The following is a 19,446-nucleotide window of genomic DNA, read 5'->3' on the forward strand; positions in this document are numbered from 1 at the left end:
AATTTTGTTGCTAGAGACGTCATAATAATAAGAAAAGTTGTGCCATTTAATTCCTGGAAAAAAGGATGAATATTGTGTCCCAGACAAATAGCTAGACAAAACATATCTGAATAATTTACAAGACAACTGTCTAACACAGTAAAGAAGGAAACTTTTCATTTGTGTTGCTCCTGCTTAATGGCATCTCTGTGTGCAATGGAGTGGGACTTAGCACATTAACTTTTTTCTGCAATAAGTTGGAAAGAGGTTAATGATGGAAGGAAACGTGGAAGATGGCCTTCAAGCTTGCGATGGATCTGCAGGAAGACTAAAGATATCTATATCTATATAATATATTGTTACATAGCAATAAATAGTCAAATGGAGAGACAGGGAAGAAGCACAGTAATGAAGAATATAATGGGTCTTTCTGCTCTGTGGAAATTAAATGGTTTTGTTAGTTGAGCAAAAGAAGACCAAAGGCAGTGAAGGAAATTGCAGAGAAGTTAAATGAGTCATGTATGTCAACCCTCATTGCACAGGATATTAGAAACATCCACACCCCAGACCTTGGGGGGGGGGGGGATGTAATCTGAAGAATTCTTAATTTGCAAGTTGGGTGGCCATGAACAATGATTAAATAAAGAACTGACCTCTGTTAATTAGAAGTGAGAAAGACCATTTGAGCCGACAAATAGAAAAAGCAAAAGGAAAGAGGCACAGGAGTGAAGGCACAGGAGCATGCCAGTCAAACAGAGGCAGTGAACTGTTTGGTTGTGTTTTTTATTTCTTTTGTGATGTATATTCTGCTTATCTGCTGGGAAGGCACTGACTGTTTTTAAACTATTGCCATTTTGATCTGTGCTGTTGAATCAAAGTAGCTGTGCTAATTGCTTTCAAGGGTGTTTTTGCTCTTCCTTTTTCCACTCTGTTGTTCTCTCCTCTGATTCCTCTGTAACTTGGCTATAGTTTCTCATCCAACCTCTTCCCCACTCCCTCCCTTTTCTTTCTTGCATGTATAGAGCTGCCCATCTTATGTTGAACTCTGGCAGCTTCCAGTCAACAATCAAAACAACATTAATTAAAAAAAGTATAACATAAGTCTGTTAAAACCATTAATGCTGAAAACACGGCATCAAAGTTAACCTTCCAACATCCTCATTAAGTCCTCTTATCTGCTTCATCCCATTCCAGTGTTTAGGGGAAAAGCCAGGACGTAAGTGCTTTATGGAATATTAGGACAGTATAGGTAAATTTCAAAGGAAAGGATCATAGGACTTCCTAGGACAAGATTTTCTTAGGTCCTGTGAGATGGCAATATTCAAGGGAAGCATTAAACAGGAACATTCCCACCCTATCTCATCTGGTAGGATAGATAGCTGTCCTTAGGGAGAGGCAATCCCTCAGATAATTTCACCCTGTTCCTTATAGAGCTCTAAAGGGAATAATCAGTGCCTTGAATTGCACCTGGAATGAAATTGGGAGGCAGTGCAGCTTGCACAGCAGAGTGTTATATGGGTAAACCTAGGTGCACTCATCACTGTGCGTGCTCCTGCATTCTGGACCAGTTATAGCTTCCAAGTGGTCTTCAAGGGCAACTCCACTGCACCTTTGCAGTAATCCTAATGGGAAATGACCAAAGATGAGTGTCTGTAAGCAAGGCTTCCTGGATTTGAGAAAGGGCTCAAGTGATGCATCAGATGAGATCAGATCAGAACTAGTGCAACCCCCCCTCCCCCCAGGCACAGCTCCCACCTGTTCCTCAAAGCAGGATCCAAGGATCCAGGCAAACCTCCAAATTGTACACTAGCTCTGTCCATGGAAGTACTATCTTATTTGGGCCTGGTGGGGGTAACAATCCATAGCACTCTATCTTGCCAGGATTGAGTTGGGGCCAAGATATGTCAATGATAGAGGCCTGATGGCAGTCTCTCCCAAACCCAGATCATGATGCCACTGCTGGAGGCAAAAATCAGAGCTAATGTGTGGCCCACTGTGTGAGTAGAGTCATGGGCAAGTTGGCCAGATCCATGGCTGCCATGGTGTCCATGAATTCCCAAACTACCTCAGAGCCCAGACTGAGAGGAAAGGCAGCAACCCCAGAATCATAAAATGGTGAACTTCACTGTCAGTCCACAGGATCATGGACAGTGACGCTTTTACAGTACAGGAAGAAAGGTAAATGAGCAATCATCTCCACTGATCCCTATGGCCCGACCTCACAAAAAGGGTCTCACATCTGGCAATGTCTGAGACAGAGGCCCCAGTGGCCTCCCAAAAGACAACAGCCACTCCCCTATCCCTGCCATGGAGTTGCAAATGGGCCACACATGAAACCCCAGAGGGCACATTTCAGAGAGGGGAACAATCCCCCCATTGCCAAAACAGGTTTCAGTGATACAGGTCAGGTCAGGTTTTATCCACAATTAATGGTCAGCAGGCAGAATCCATCCTGACCATATTCCTCATTACATTTCTTTTGGCAATATAATTTAATGGTTTGTTATGCATATTACAGGAATATTACTGTGGTTTTGGAGATGATTATAAGAGCAAAACCTGCATTCCTGATCCTGGACGAAATGGGAATTACATATAATCTTGACTTCATGTAGTGTCTACAGAAAGGCAGGCTGTCCATCATAGAAGTTCTGTAGTAAGAGCAGACTTTCTGTGCATTTCCTAATATACAGTATCTACTCCTTCTTCATCTTAAACATTTACCAAAAAGGAATCATTCTCCTTTAACGACCCAGTATTTTTAGGCCAGTTAGCTATTGTATAATCATCATTGGGCAAAATGATTTTTCATCAGTGCCTCGGTGATTTCATTTTCATTTTGTCCCCAGACCATGAGCGAGACAGCATTGAGTCACTGTTAGCTGAATTGAATCAAAATAGCCTTTCCTTCTTCTGTCACCATCCAAGGGCAGCCTTAAGAGTTGCAAAATCTGTTAGTATTTGCATTCCAGTATTTTAGAGGGAAATCAGCAGACTGGCAGAGACTGGGAACCAAGGCAATAAAGATGGAGTAGAATCATCAATGTGAACAGCAAATGTTATGCCTATATAGCTTGTTGCCAATTCAAGATGGATGGCTAGCACTGTAATATGGTCGTGGGGAAAAACACTTTGATAGCTGAAGTCATATCTAAGACTAATGCATCTAACACTTCCACCACAAGTGCTTTTTGGATTAGAATTGGCCACTGACTGAGTTAACTGCCACTTTATATAGAAATCGAATTCTGCAGACATCTTTATTGCATTATGCCAACAGTTCAGTTAGCATAATTGCATGCAAAGAGCCAACAAATGCAATTTTATTGTAATTAATATTTGCTCTGCTGTTCCTTTCAGCTCCTTTATCTGATTAACTCATGTGACTCACAATCTTTCCTAGGAAATGACATTTGCCATCTGAAAAAGGATCTACCTTCTGATAGACTCTGTGGGAGCCATTCTGCTGGCAGAAGCTGGAAGGGAGGAGCCAGCAAGGAGAAAGAAATAAAAGTAACAATAATATCACACATACACAAACACACACATACACACAGATATGTATTTCTCTGTGTGTAATCCATCCATCCATTATCTATCTATCTATCTATCTATCTATCTATCTATCTATCTATCTATCTATCTATCTATCATCTATCTACGTATCTATCTATAATACTACACTCACACACTCACAGATATATGTGTCTGTGTAATATTAAGTATATATGTATAAAATTACAACACAAACACACGCACATTAGAACTGATGTTGTCACAGGTGATAAATGAAACTTATAATCAAAGACACAGAATTTGACAAGTTTTCAATAGATTGGAAGTAAATGATAGAAAAAAGTCCTGTTCTAATTACTACATATTTAATATTTAGTAAATATTTAGTAAAATCTAGTGTTTAGGCAGGATACAATATGATAGTGGAATGATTAAAAGTAGTTAGCTAGAAACTAGAAGATAGTAAATTCTAATCCTCTTATAGGCAGGAGAACAGCAGGGGGACTTGGGGCCAGTCGTTTCTTCTTAGCTCTAAGGAGGAGGCAATGGCAAAAAAAGATCTGAAAATATCACCAAGAGTCAAGACCTAGTCAAAAGCATACAGGCATACTCCCCAAAAGAAAAAAAAGATCCAAACAAAAAAAGTCAACATAAAGTGGAAATGAATATGGTTCATCAATATAAATAATGGTAATCATTTTTCAGTGTCTTCTGTTTTTAATGCCATAATAATGGCTCTGGGAGAAGAAAGTTATTAGTGTAAGAGGAGCAAAAGGCCAACTTAATTTTGTTTTTAAAAAGTCTGAGACAGCTTAAGAGGGAAAAAGGCACCTCGAACCAATATCTATACAACAAGAAAAAAAGGAAAATGATTCTTAAGGGTTTGGAGGATTTTTAAGTGTCAGAATATCTTTACATCCTTGTTTTATTTGGAGAACAGTTATGATTTGCTGCATCTATGTGTGGCAGGCAGGCAGAAATCAAAGAAAATTCTTTCCAATTTATCTAGAGTTAAATTAGGGTTAAACCTATCTATTTGACCATTTCCGTACTCATTAATTTGGTTAAAAAAGACTTTATGAAAATTTTACTTTTGGCTGTAAACAGTTGCCAAGGTTTTGATACCCAGTATAGATATAACACTAATTAGATATAGTGCTAAGTATAAAATTATTTCAGGCAATTTCAGCATCTTTGAAGTCACATTCATTCTACATTCCCAGACCCCTTTATGGCAATTTGAATGACATGTATTTGGAATAACATTACTTCTAGCAATTTCAGTGCTATATATGGAGGCTATGGCTGAGAAGAATAAATATAAATTCAAAGACACCAAAATGGCTAGAAGTACAATAATTGTATTTTTGACAAATACATGGCCTGCAGATGGCACGGACAATTTGCCTGTCAGCCACAACCATTGGCCTCCTTAGGGGAGTTGGCATACACCAGCTACTCCTGCCAGTTTAGTTTGTTTGTGTCCAAAGTGCCACACATTGTGCAAAGAAGCGAAACTTCTGTTAGAAGCAGATGGAAAGTTGAGAGAACTCCAAAGTTATCTGCACTCTTGAGAATGAATCCTTAAAGAATGGTTTAGAGGGGTATTTTAAAGTTGGGGAATAGAATAGAATAGAATAAATAGAATAAATTTAATTTGTTAGCCGCTCCCTCTCCAAAAGGACTCGGGGCGGCGTACAATAAAAACCCATACAAATATACATATACATACAATACATATACACATACATATAAACACATACACGTACATGTACATGGAGGAGGTAACAATCGTTAAAAGCATACAATAGTAATCATAGAATTAAAATTAACAATTAAAATACCCTCAGTTAAAATTACAAATTTAAAAAAGACTGTCAGGAGCAATGGGATAAAACTATGGTTGAGCCAGGCCAGCTAATTGGAAAAGGTGGGTCTTGAGCTTTACACGGAAGGAGCGGAGATCGGAGGTAATCCTGATGTCAAGGGGGAGGTCATTCCACAGGGCTGGGCCCATCACAGAGAAGGCTCTGCTCCTAGGCGTCACCCCCCGACACTGTTTAGTGGACGGCACCTGGAGAAGTCCCTCTCTGTGCGAGCGGATTGGTCGCAGGGATGTATGGGGCAGGATGCAATCCCGCAGGTAACTAGGTCCTGTGCCATGGAGTGCTTTAAAGATCATAATCAGAACCTTGAAATGCACCCGATAGACCACAGGAAGCCAGTGCAGCTCGCGCAGGAGAGGTGTTACATGGGAGTATCTAGTACACCCCATAATCACCCGCGCCGCCGCATTCTGGACCAACTGCAGTCTCCGAGTGCATCTCAAGGGAAGCCCCATGTAGAGAGCATTGCAGTAGTCTAGGCGAGACGTCACCAGCGCATGAGTGACTGTGCGTAAGGCATCCCGGTCCAATAGGGGGCGCAATTGGCGCACCAGGCGGACCTGGTAGAACGCCCCCCTTGCCACGGCTGTCACATGGTCGTCCATGGACAGCCGGGCATCCAGGAGGACGCCCAAATTGCGCGCCCGCTCCATGGGGGCCAGTTGCATGCCCCCGATGGCCAGAGATGGAAGCAACTGGTTGAACCGGGGGGCCGGAAGCCACAGCCACTCCGTCTTGGAGGGGTTGAGTTTGAGTCGGTTGTCATCCATCCAGACCCGTACGGCTTCCAAGCACCGGGACATCATTTTGACGGCCTCGTTGGGGTGGTTCGGGGTGGAGATGTACAGCTGAGTATCATCAGCGTACAGATGATATCCCACCCCGAAACCACGAATGATCTCGCCCAGCGGCTTCATATATGTGTTGAACAGGAGTGGCGAGAGGACCGACCCCTGTGGCACCCCACAAGTGAGGGGGCTCAGGGCCGATCTCTGCTCCCCTGCCAACACACGTTGCATCCGGCCGGAGAGGTAGGAGCCGAACCACCATAAAACGGTGCCCCGAACCCCCAACCCCTCCAGCCGGTGCAACAGGATACCATGGTCGATGGTATCAAAAGCCGCTGAGAGATCTAATAGGACCAGGATAGAGGAACAACCCCTATCTCTGGCCCTCCAGAGATCATCAACCAACGCGACCAAGGCCGTCTCCGTGCTGTGCGGGTCTAGATAGTCATTTTCCTCCAGGTGTCGTGGAAACTGATAGGCCACTACACTCTCTACAACCTTCGCTAAAAAGGGAAGGTTGGAGACAGGACGATAATTGGCTAGCTCCGTTGGGTCCAGGGAAGGCTTCTTGAGTAAGGGCCTCACCACCGCCTCCATCCACGGGAGATACGTGGATGTGCCCTAACAGTAAAAATGCAGATATAGAGTACCTTGCTACTCAATCAGGAGATGAGAAGACGATAGGGGATTATTTATAAGAAGTCATACTAAAAAAAGAGTACAAGACAAATATTAGAGCACAAGAAAAATTATTTCTCAATGGAAAATACGAGGCAGAAAAGATATGGTTACAAATTCCAGGCCTCATGGACATTCCAGGCCTCTACAACTCAGTTGTAATATTTTTGTCATTTCTCTTAGTATGTTATCCAATTAACAACAAAAATAAATGGGTGGATAACTTATTCCTATGTCTATCTGACATCCCCAACTTTAGTTCCATATAATAAAGTGAGAAGCAGATTCTTATAAACATAGTTTTTTTATTCTTTCAATAAAGATTTAATTCCTGCATCAGACCGCATAATACCCATTATCTTTCTAATTTACTTAAATTAAAATTTCTTCATGTTATTCCATTGTTTAGTAAACATTCTTCAGGGGCACACAGATACATCTACTTATTCTAGATTTTTTTTAACCATTTTTGTTGGCAAACATGTTGACTCTGTTTTCCCTGTCAAACACAACTTTCTTGGTCTTTGATATATTAATGTTCAGCTACACTTCAATACAGAATACAATCTGTCTAACATTTGTTGCAAATCATTCAGGTTCTCAGCCAACAGTACATCACCCGCATACAAAAATATCATCTACATACTTTTACCTTCCCAACTGATACAGGATATATGCATTTCTTATTATCAGACAACCATGTGGATGTTGCATATCCTTCACTTATTTCCTTTTGCTGTTGAACTATTTGCTAAGAAAGTTGTTTATTCTCATGCATGCTTTATTTCCATCACATTGCTCTTACTACACTCAGCAAGCAAAACATTCCATAATTCAAGCTGATTCACTTAAGCATGCACTTTCTCTGAATCAACAATGATAAAGTAAATATTTCTTCTCATGTTCATACATTTATCAATCAGCTGCTGAAGGGACAAAAATGTCTGCCCAACCCCCATCAGGCATAAAAGCACCCTGCTTTTCTTGGATTTTATGTTTGTACCTTTTTGATCAGAATTCTGACAGAGGCCTTTTGTTAGACTTCTCTAAGGAAGCTGGAGTGGAAACACATACGCAGGTATTCAGGAATATCAAGAGCTTCATTTACTGTAGAAAACTGAATGAAGCCATTATGGTAGTATTCCAATGACTAATCTGTAATTAATAAATGCAAGCCCTATTTATAGTGTCCCAGGGCTTAAACGGTTGTGCTTCTTTCTTCTACCCATAGGAAAAATAATAGCCAGGAGGAACGGCTTCTATGTGTCTGCTGTTCTGGTAGCAGACAAATGTGGCATCACACTGTCTCTCTGTGACCTTTGGAGAACTGAAATGAACACCTTTCTATGTGTCTCTACTATATCTATAGTGTTTCCATTCAATCTTATTATCTTGACCTTTGAATAGGGGGAACAGTAACAGCTTTCTTCCTGTTGTCAGACAGAGATGCAGTCTTCGCACACATGATAAACAAGTCCCACAGCCACTCTATATGTAAATCAATCAATCCATCAATCAATCAATCAATCCATATTTTCCCAGTTATACCATTTACATCTGCAGCCGGATTGTTTTTAATATTTCCATATTAGCTGTGACTCCTTTTATCATTTTTCCTGTGCACTAACGTTCATAGCAATCTTTTAAACTCTGCCCTTTGATAATCATGTGCAAATATGTAGAATAGTTCTTCCAGCTTTCTCTCACTTCAATTTTATCCCATTTTAAAAAATATTTTCCTCAAAGACCTATGAGCAAGTAATTCTAAAAAAAAAGACATTAGTTAACTAGTTTATCAAAAGGCCAAAACAGAATAGTCAAAATACATGTTTATTATGACCTATGATAGGTATGACTTTCATGTAACCTAAATCCTGTGTCACTATGATGTGAACATTAGTGAAGGAGAAAGAGCACTGTTTAAAATTTTGCTAAACAATAGAAGGCTGCTAGACGGGTACTAAGAAAGGACATATGTATCAAAACTAATCCATATAGATTTAATGTATACATATCTAATATTCCTTTTCACTGTACAGTTTAGTTAGAGTATATTTAATTATTTAAAAAAACCACTCACTCCTTATCACTGTCCTCTTTCCATGGGGTTTCCCTTTTACTATGTTTTCTGTAGAGTTTTCTGTAGTGATGTGGCTAGTTCGGTGTGGTATTAGGCTAGAAATTAGGAAGCTATAAGTCTAGTTCCACCTTAGGCACAAAGTCAACTTGGGCCAGTCATTCTCTTCCAGCCCCAGGAAACAGGTAATGGCAAGCCACTTCTTGTTGAGAAAAATACAAGGATTTGTCCAGGAGTGGGACTTGAAGGTCCACACGAGCCTACTTTTCTTAGCATATTTTAATGGCTAGCCAGTGCCAAGACCAAACCCCTCCCCATCTTACCCATTGGAACTGTGGAGGATTGATCATTACCCTGGGCTCAAGATGGCTACTACAAGACTGACATTCCTCCATCAAACCCCACTTCCTACCTGCCATCCTGGAGAGGGAGAAGAAGGCAGGAAAATATAGGTGTTATTTAAGAACGTATAGACATGTGGACAGAAATAACTCAGTTGATGTTCTATTTATTTGACTTGTAATGAACCTCACCCCTACACAATGCTTATATTAGTTGTCTACAAAGCTCTTAATGATTTTCAGCAAAGTCCTTTGTTTAAGAGTAGGAGCAGTGGGTTAAACATTCAGGTAATCTTAGCCGGGTGACTGGTTCGGATAGAAAACTAAAGGTAGGAATAACTGGATATTTAGTTATTATTTCTAGTAATAATCTATTCTTTAGGAATAATTTTCTCACAGAAATACAGGACATGTTCAGCTTCCATGTGTAGTTTCTGTGGAAAGTTGAAAATTTCAGAAAAAGTATTTGGGGGAAATGATAAATTTGGGTTTGGCTCCTGCTTGGTGACACCATTGCAGTTTGGTTTATGTTACATTATTTTCTGTTTGTTGTGTTGTTATTAATCTCTACTTCTACTGTATATCACTCAGAGGCCTTTAGATTGGAGTGACACTGAAATGTCAGGATTAAATAAACAGATAAATAAAGAAAAAGTGCAGTCATGTAATGGCGGTTTTGTTGTTCTGTTTTCTTTGAAGTTGAAGTGCAGCTGCAGTTGCACCATTATTTCATATTCTAACCCAAATGGCATTGCAAAATGTTTGCTGTAATGTGGATTAAAGCTGTGAATATTGATTACGTTTAAAAAGAAAAAAAAACTGCTGCTCTCTCTGTCTTTTTTTCCAACTAGTTTTATTATATCTGATGAAATTTGTAAATGCCATGATAAAGGCTCCAAAGATAGATGCTACCTGCTGACTTCATGAGTAAGAGTGTTTGTCAAGGACTTTCAAAATGCAATACAATACAATAGCAGAGTTGGAAGGGACCTTGGAGGTCTTCTAGTCCAACCCCCTGCCTAGGCAGGAAACCCTATACCATTCCAGACAAATGGCTATCCAACATCTTCTTAAAGACTTCCAGTGTTGGGGCATTCTTCTGGAGGCAAGCTGTTCCACTGATTAATTGTTCTAACTGTCAGGAAATTTCTTCTGAGTTCTAAGTTGCTTCTCTCCTTGATTAGTTTCCACCCATTGCTTCTTGTTCTACCCTCAGATGCCTTGGAGAATAGTTTGACTCCCTCTTCTTTGTGGCAACCCCTGAGATATTGGAACACTGCTATCATGTCTCCCCTAGTCCTTCTTTCTATTAAACTAGACATACCCAGGTCCTGCAACCGTTCTTATGATTTAGTGTCCAGTCCCCTAATCATCTTTGTTGCTCTTCTCTGCACTCTTTCTAGAGTCTCCACATCTTTTCTACATTGTGGCGACCAGAACTGAATGCAGTATTCCAAGTGTGGCCTTACCAAGGCATTATAAAGTGGTATTAACACTTCACGTGATCTTGATTCTATCCCTCTGTTGATGCAGCCTAGAACTATGTTGGCTTTTTTGGCAGCTGCTGCACACTGCTGGCTCATATTTAAATGGTTGTCCACTAGGACTCCAAGATCCCTTTCACAGTTACTACTACTGAGTAAGGTATCACCTATACTGTACCTGTGCATTCCGTTTTTGTTGCCTAAATGTAGAACCTTACTCTTTTCACCATTGAATTTCATTTTATTAGATAGTGCCCAATGTTCAAGTTTGTCAAGATCCTTCTGTATCTTAAGCCTATCTTCTGGAGTGTTGGCTATTCCTGCCAGCTTGGTATCATCTGCAAATTTGATGAGTTCCCCATTTATTCCCTCATCCAAATCATTGATGAAGATGTTGAAGAGTACTGGGCCTAAAACAGAGCCTTGGGGTACTCCACTGCATACTTCCCTCCATGTAGATGCAGTTCCATTGAGAACTACACGTTGAGTGCGGTTGGTCAGCCAGTTACCAGTCCATCTGGTGGTGATGCTGTCTAACCCACATTCTTCTACTTTATCTAGTAGTAGGTTTAAAGTAGTATTTAAATGGTTGTCCACTAGGACTCCAAGATCCCTTTCACAGTTACTACTGTTGAGCAAAGTACCACCTATACTATACCTGTGCATTTTGTTTTTATTGCCTAAATGTAGAACATTACTCTTTTCACTATTGAATTTCATTTTATTAGATAGTGCGCAATGTTCAAGTTTGTCAAGATCTTTCTGTATCTTAAGTCTGTCTTCTGGAGTGTTGGCTATTCCTGCCAGCTTGGTGTCATCTGCAAATTTGATGAGTTCCGCATTTATTCCCTCCTCCAAGTCATTGATGAAGATGTTGAAGAGTACTGGACCTAAAACAGAGCCTTGGGGTACTCCACTGCATACTTCCCTCCATGTAGATGCAGTTCCACTGAGGACTACACGTTGAGTGCGGTTGGTCAGCCAGTTACGAATCCATCTGTCCAACCCACATTCTTCTACTTTATCTAGTAGTAGGCTATGGTTTACCTTATCAAATGCCTTACTGAAGTCCAAGTAAACTATATCGACGACATTCCTCTGGTCCACTAATTTTGTCACTTTGTCAAAGAATGCAATAAGATTAGTCTGGCATGATCTGTTTTTGACAAACCCATGTTGGCTTTTGGCTATTATTTTGTTTACTTCTAAGTGTTCATTAATTCGTTGCTTGATTATCTTTTCCAGAATCTTCCCTGGTATTGAGGTCAGGCTGATAGGCCTATAGTTTCCTGGATCTATTTTTTTTTCCTTTTTTGAAGATGGGGACCACATCAGCTCTTTTCCAGTCCTCTGGCAGTTCCCCAGTGCTCTAGGATCTGTGAAAGATATAGTTCAGTGGTTCTGAGATTTTATCTGCCAGTTCCTTCAGAACCCTGGGGTGTAATCTGTCCGGTCCTGGTGTTTTGAACTTGTCTAGGGTAGACAGGTACTCACTTACCATTTTCTTCCCTATTTCAATTGTGTTCCTAATCTGATTTTTGCAGTGCTGTTTTTGATAGGTTGGACTGTTTTATCCCATTGTGTAAAGACAGATGCAAAAAATGAGTTAAATAGTTCTGCTTTCTCCTTGTTGCTTGTCACCTTTTTGCCACTTTCTCCCAGCAACGGATAAATTGTTTCCTTAACCTTTTTCTTGTTTTTAACATGTTGGAAGAAGCTTTTTTTGTTGTTATTTTTTACTTTTGTGGTAAGCATTTCTTCATTGTGAGCCTTAGTTTTCCTCACTTCATCTTTACAGGCTCAGGCTATTTGCTGATATTCTGCCTTAGTTATGTCCCCCTTTTTCCACTTTTTATACTTAACTTTTTTGTCTTTCAATTTGTCAGAGAGTTCTTTATGCAGCCATGCTGGTTTCTTTTGGGAGCTGTTATTTTTCTTCTTCATTGGTATTGTCCTAGACTGAGCTTTTGTAATCTTATTTTTCAAAGTTTCCCAAGCTTCTTGAGTTGTTTTCCCCTTGAGGATTATCATCCATGGAATTCTTCCCAAGCTCTGTCTAAATTTATTAAAATTAGCTCTCTTAAAATCTAAGATTCTAGTTTCACTTTGTTCTACTACTTCTGTTTGCATAATGTTGAATTCCAATATTGCATGGCCACTTGCCCCCATGGTTCCTGTGGCTTCAACACCTTCTATTATTTCCTCTCTGTTAGTGAGAATTAAGTCTAATATGGCTGATCCCCTTGTTCCCTTCTCTACTTTTTTTAAATAAAAAAGACCATTTGAAATGCTGCTTTATGGATCAGTGGCATCAGATCTAGCAAGAAAAGACAATATGGCTCCTTAAGCATTTGCTTGCATTTGCAATTTATAGCATATGCAAAATGGATTTTGTATTATGTCACATTATACTGCTGCCATAGAACAGCAGGATAGTCTGTACTTGAAGTATCATTCTTCCCAGGAGCAATAAAATAGGCTTTTTTTCTTCCTAAAGTGCTTTCTTTTATTATCATTTACTATGTTAGACTTCCAAAAAGCTGAGAGAAAAAGACATCCTTGCTCCCTCAGACAACCATGAGCACCTTATCTTTTAAGAATCAATTTTTACATTTATTTTTTATTTATGGAACAGATAACTGTTAGTCAGTTTCTATAAAACTTTTCTACATGGCAGATACAGACTTTGTCACAAGATTCCTCAAACAAAATGGAGAAGGAAAATAAATGTAGCAGAAATATTAAAATATCAGGCTATTGTGATTTATTTTTTCTTTTCTTCTTTATTTTTAATATTTGGTATATTTCAAGAATGACCAGTTAGATTGTGCAATTGTTAATAGCAAGATAAAAGCATCCTATTTTGATGGTTGCTTTTTTTCTACATCTGAGCATTAGTGGTGTCATGATGGTGCAATCAATGTTCTTATGTACATCAGGAGGAACTTGAAACACATTGTTGGGACCACCATCTTGGATTTTTAGAATTATTTATTGGCCAAGTGTGATTGGACACACAAGGAATTTGTCTTTGGTGTATATGCTCTCAGTGTACATAAGGAAAATAAAATACATTCATCAAGAATAAAAAATAGAACATTTAGTGATAGCCAAGGTTACTAATAAGCTATCAAATTGTATTAGGAAACAATTAAAATAATATAAATTGAAAGATATAAGCAACATGGTTATAGTAACAAGTTGGAAGAGATAGATACTAGTAAGGAAGAGAAGAAGAATAGTAATACAACTTTAGTAAACTATTTTACAGTGTTGTGGGAATTAGTTGTTAAGCAGAGTGATGGCATTCGGGGGGAAACTGTCCTTGGTCTAGTTATTTTGGTGTGCAGTGCTCTATAGCTTCATTTTGAGGGTATTATTCTCTGCATTTTAATCTTTTTATTATCAAATTTTACAGACATCTCTGTTGAGCATAGATCCAATGACTGGAGACTCTAAAAACTAGAGCTGTTCATAAATGGGTTTTCAAAATATTTCACAAAAAATCTCCGACAATTTCTTAAGGGCAAGACTCTAGTTTAATGATCATAAGGTAGCAGCACCACTACTGAAAAAGTAGTCCAGAAGTTCTCTCACAATGACTTCTTTTGAACCTGTGGATGACTGAATAAAGTATTGTGCAATCAAAAATGTGAGATTTACACATACTTCTTGGTCATCTCATAACAAAACAAACACAAGAATAATATACCCATAAATTCACTTTACCCATAAATTCCTTTGCACTGGGGAAGTTCTTCTGAAATATTCTCTTCTCAAACTGAATGAAACTGATCTAAAAACTACAGAAGATTTCTCTGTTATCAGTCTGAAACAATCACTTGACTTCAGATTAAGGAAGGATTTCTTATATAGACCTTGAGACTTTAGAGAACATCTGGCCAAGTGTTTCCTCTGTGAACTTGCGCAGTTATCAATGTAAATCACAATATAATATTTGCTTTCAGAGTTGTTTATTTGCACTTAGCTTATGTTTATGCTGGAATTTAGGGCATGTTTATTGTTTGGTATTTGTTGACCTTTTTGAATTCTTGCAAACTGTTGCAGGAGCTTTTTGCTGAAGAGTAACTAGTATATAACTTATAAATAAATAAGTACCTTATCTGTAACTCTTGATGTTATTTTGCTGCTTACTCCTTCTTGTTGCTGACATCTAATTTTATCCTGTGGACAAGTAATTAGGCTGTTCTAGGGAAGTAAATAGATGATTTTGCTGTGCTGGAGAACTTATCTCCCCCTCCATCCCTGCTGTGCCTTTTAGCTTTATTTTCAAACTGAAAGCAGATAGCTCCTGCAGAGCTGTAGCCAAATCAATTTTAGTTTCCAGCAGGAATGCTAGACTGTCACTTTTATGATGAGGGACATGCAACCATCAAGAAAAAAGCTATCACAAATAAGAGAAAATACCCAATCATGTGTGCTAAATGTGTTCTCAGCATGCTGATGTAGCTCTGCATTCATGAGGTGCTGGCAACCCATTCATGTTGGCTTGCAAGGTACTCTCCAGATTAAAGATCTTACTTTGCAAAGAAGGGCATTAAAATATTTGGGATAAAACTGGGCTTGGGTTAGTACACTTGAAGCATATAATACTGTCACTCTGGATACATTGGATATATTTTGCCCAGAAGGAATGGAAATGCAAAGTCTTTGGTTTGAAGCACCTGCTTCAAAAACGTTCTCATATGATTCATGCCTAAGGAGATTCTTATCCAGGTCATGATTGTCCCAAAGGGGTTCTTTCAAAGGGCAACTGAACTTTCTTGTTTTTCCTTAAAGACCTTTTGCTTCTCAACCAAGAAGCTTCTTCAGTTCTTGGATAAGAAGCGAAAGGTCTTCAAAGAAAAACAAGAAAATCCAGTTGCCTTTTGAAAGAGAAACTTTGGGATTCTCATATGATTCATATAAAAATCTTAAACATTTGTATTCATTTGTACAATTGGAACAGGAATACATATAAATCTAAAACATTATCAATTTCATTACCTACAAGAATAGATTGACGGGGAAAGAGACAAGAATGACATAAGTGTGGGACAGACCATTTTTGGTACTGTCAAAACAGGATTGGAAGGAAAATAGTCATAAAGGAAAAGAAAGAAAGAAGAGCTAAATCTACAATAAATGTAGAATGGCCACAGGCAGAGAAAATAAACTAGACTTGTAGAAGTTAGATCAACCTCCCTGAAGAGAATATCTCATACTTTTAATCTTTTTGGCTATCTTTTTTGTTGTTATGTATTCTTGCTACCTTTCTGAACTCTGAATAGTTTGCTTACCCTCCAAGAAATAGCATGATAAATATGTACTAGGCATATATCCATGTAAGTAAGCAACATCTTTTTTTGATAAACATCACAGTCTTGGTTTGTAATCTGTATCTCTCTCACATTTTTTTCTCGTAGGCACATGTATATTCTTCAGCTTTCTCATTTTACCCTTTTTTTCACAAGAGCTATGAGATCTGGGCTGTAAAAAGACAGACAAGTGAAGAGTTTTCTGTATCGCTTTGTGACCACTTAATAGCCACCAGGAATGCAGCCTAAATATGTCATCCCGTCCCCCTTCGTACCAGATGCTGGGAGAAAAGATTCTCCCAATAGCTTGTATGGGAGAGATTTGAGTCCAGGGGCATTAGCTGACCAAGCAGACAGGATCCTCGCCATCACTTGGTGATGGCCAGTGACTGTCATTCAGCCCCTGGATCATTGTTACCATTTTCCCCTTCCTGCACCTCCTTTGTTACTTGCTTTACCTCATACAGTATATTCAAGAAATAGGCAGAAGATAGATATTGCTAGCTTGGCCAGGAATGCAGAAGGGGAAGTTTAGGAGATAGGTGGAGGAACACAGGCTGTTGCTGTGGCCAGTAGAGCACAGGGATGGGTAGAGTGAGAAGCAGGAAGAGGCCAAGTTAAAGACCCCAGATTTTCCAAGCTGCAATGCAACTGCTTAGAGTATGCTATAAATCTCATAAAGCAGCCCTACATTTAAAAATGTTTTGTCATTCTGAAATGTAAAAGGTAAGTGCAAACAGGTTTCCATTATGATTTTGAACAATTGCTGAATAAATGGTCATTAAGTGAGGACAACTTGTAATTATAAAATATAAAATGTATAAATAAAATATAAAATGTATTTTCCAGCATTTTACAGTTGGATAACAACAAGCATGGACAAGTTGAAAATGTGATCAGTAAAGAATACATTAAAAGAGTGAGAAAAGTACTAAAGAAAAAATGAATGGGAAAACACCATTAAAGCCATGCCTGGGCCATATACAGCTGGTATTATTAACTGGACACAGGCTGAACTGGACTGTCTGAACCCAAAAACTAAAAAGCTAATAACTATTCATTTTGCATTACATCTCTGTAATGATACCTGTGCTGCAGTAATGGAGTTGGAGGTTTACCTCAAGTTCAACAAACTGTCAAAGAGGAAACGCATGCATCGGAACCTGAATATTAAAATAACATAATAAAAACACACACAGAATGCTGACAATAAAAACATGTTTAATTTCCAGAAAGATCAAGGGAAAAGTGGATAAAGATAAATCCTGCCAATAGCTTATAACTGGAACATTACAAAATGACTCTCTAGGCTTGATTTTGGCTGCTCAAGAGCAAGCTCTTTGAACTAATGCAATCAAGGTCAGAATTGAAAAATTGTCTAATGAATCAAAATGCGGATTGTGCAGAGAGACAGAAGAAACAGTAGATCATATCCTCAGCTCATGCAAGACGATCACACAAACTGATTATAAAAAAAAATATAACACAGTCATCAACATGATTCACTGGAACATCATTACAAAATACCCATAATGAAAAATTGTTGGGAACATAAGAGTTGAAAAAGTAGTTAAAATAATCAGGTTAAAATATCGTGGGATTTCCAAATAGAAACTGATAGTCTTGGCACATCATATTTAACTGTGGCTGAAAAGAAAAAAAAAGTGTGGATAATTGATGTGGCAATACTAGGAGATGGTAGAATGGGCAAAGAATTGAAGAAGATTGCAAAGTATTGTGATCTGAAAATTGAAACTGAAAGATTATGGCATAAACCAACCATGGTAGTTTCAATGGTTACTAGCACACATACAGTAGGTTGTTGCGAAGAACTCAAGGAGTATGAAAGCCCAAAACAGCTAAAGAACTGACAGCTGTGATTTCACATTTTTGTCTATATAATAACAATAACAATAGGACCTCCTAGATAGAACCGGGAGAATGAACTGGAGAATTCCATTCATGGTTATCTCAATTTTTCCTACATATTGTAAGCTATAAAGTAACCCCTCAGTTCTTCCTGAATTCCCTTTTTACTTCAGAATATTTTTCTTTTATTGATGTTTTTGAACAGTTGAATACTTTAATTGTTTATATGGATTGATACCTTTAATCTTTAAAGTGTGTACACAGGTTGATATTAACTTTAATTCTTCTTGACTGATACTGGTGTTGGTTATCTAGTGTCAGTATTTCTCTTTGTTGTTTGATTGCCTTCTAGCCAACACTGCATTGAAAACCTGCACTCTTGTGAGTGGTCCAATCATTCTGAAATCATTGTCAAAAAGTCAATATCCTACCTCCAGAGCCAACTGGAACAGCAAACTGTGTTGGTTTTTCTTCAAAATGTCCTTCTCCCCTACCTCTTTCATAGAGCAGATTGCCTGCATCTGGTCTGCTATGTCGATATGTCTTCTCTTCATTGACTGAAACACAAAAAACAGTCTGGTTTTGGATTGTGTAGGGCTAAGTGTGTAGGCCTGAAAACATTAGTAGAGCAACAGCTGGTGAATTAAACCAGGCCAAGTGATTGCAACCAAAATATACATAGTTTTAAAGGGAAAGGTAGCCAGGCATCTATTATTGCTTTAACATGATTTGAAATAAATAGAAAGGGAAAACAGGAAGAAAGAAAGAAAGAAAGAAAGAAAGAAAGAAAGAAAGAAAGAAAGATGCTAAGAAGGTGAAAGGACATAGTTATTATACCTAATTGAAAAATTCCAGTAGATGTTGTACAGCAAATTTATATAATTTTCATAATAGTAGTTTCTTTCTTTATATTCTTATTTTATATTTCTCCATAATTGTAGATGCTAAAATTGAACATTATTTGCATTAGTGCACAAAATGTGCAAGCAAATGAAATTCATTAAAAAGAAAGGAGAGGTTTATTTTGGAATGTTATACAGCATGGTTGTAAAATAGCTAAGCAATAAATATAGGTAGTCCAGAATAAGTGACCATTTATTTAATAATAATTCAAAATTACAATGGCTTTGGAAAAAGTGATTTATGACCTGTCCTAAAAGTCTTGTACAGAATCCTGAAATCCTTTTTACTGTTTTAAAATGTTTTTGGTATTTTCTGAACTGTAAGAGTTATTCACTGTAATGGGCAGCTATAGAAATTGAATGAAACAAACAAACTCTAGCAAGTATAATATGACAGTATAATGGGACTTTTAATGTTTTCTGCCTAGAAAATCACTGAATTTCTTGTCCATATTCAACACAATAAATGCAGAAAGCTTTGTGAAATAAAATCACAGGAATACTACGGTCACTTATGTAATGGGCATAATGGAATAATGTTTGAGGAACAGAGAAAGAATCCCAACCAAGACAATGTTCAGATAAAGGAAATATGTATCCGAAGCAGA

At 38.4% G+C, this 19,446-nt stretch overlaps 1 protein-coding gene across 1 annotated transcript in view; it reads right to left on the bottom strand.

The window, feature by feature from the left end:
- The window catches only part of ALK (ALK receptor tyrosine kinase), a 680,353-nt gene that overhangs the window by 79,519 nt on the left and 581,388 nt on the right, over positions 1-19,446 (bottom strand). The window contains exon 11 of the mRNA XM_081944717.1: positions 18,368-18,493. Within this exon, the coding sequence (XP_081800843.1) occupies positions 18,368-18,493 (126 nt within the window). The remainder of the gene's footprint in view (positions 1-18,367; positions 18,494-19,446) is intronic.

This window comes from Natrix helvetica (genome assembly GCF_964273705.1).
Source record: "Natrix helvetica genome assembly, chromosome: 2".
Classification (NCBI taxonomy): domain Eukaryota; kingdom Metazoa; phylum Chordata; class Lepidosauria; order Squamata; family Natricidae; genus Natrix; species Natrix helvetica.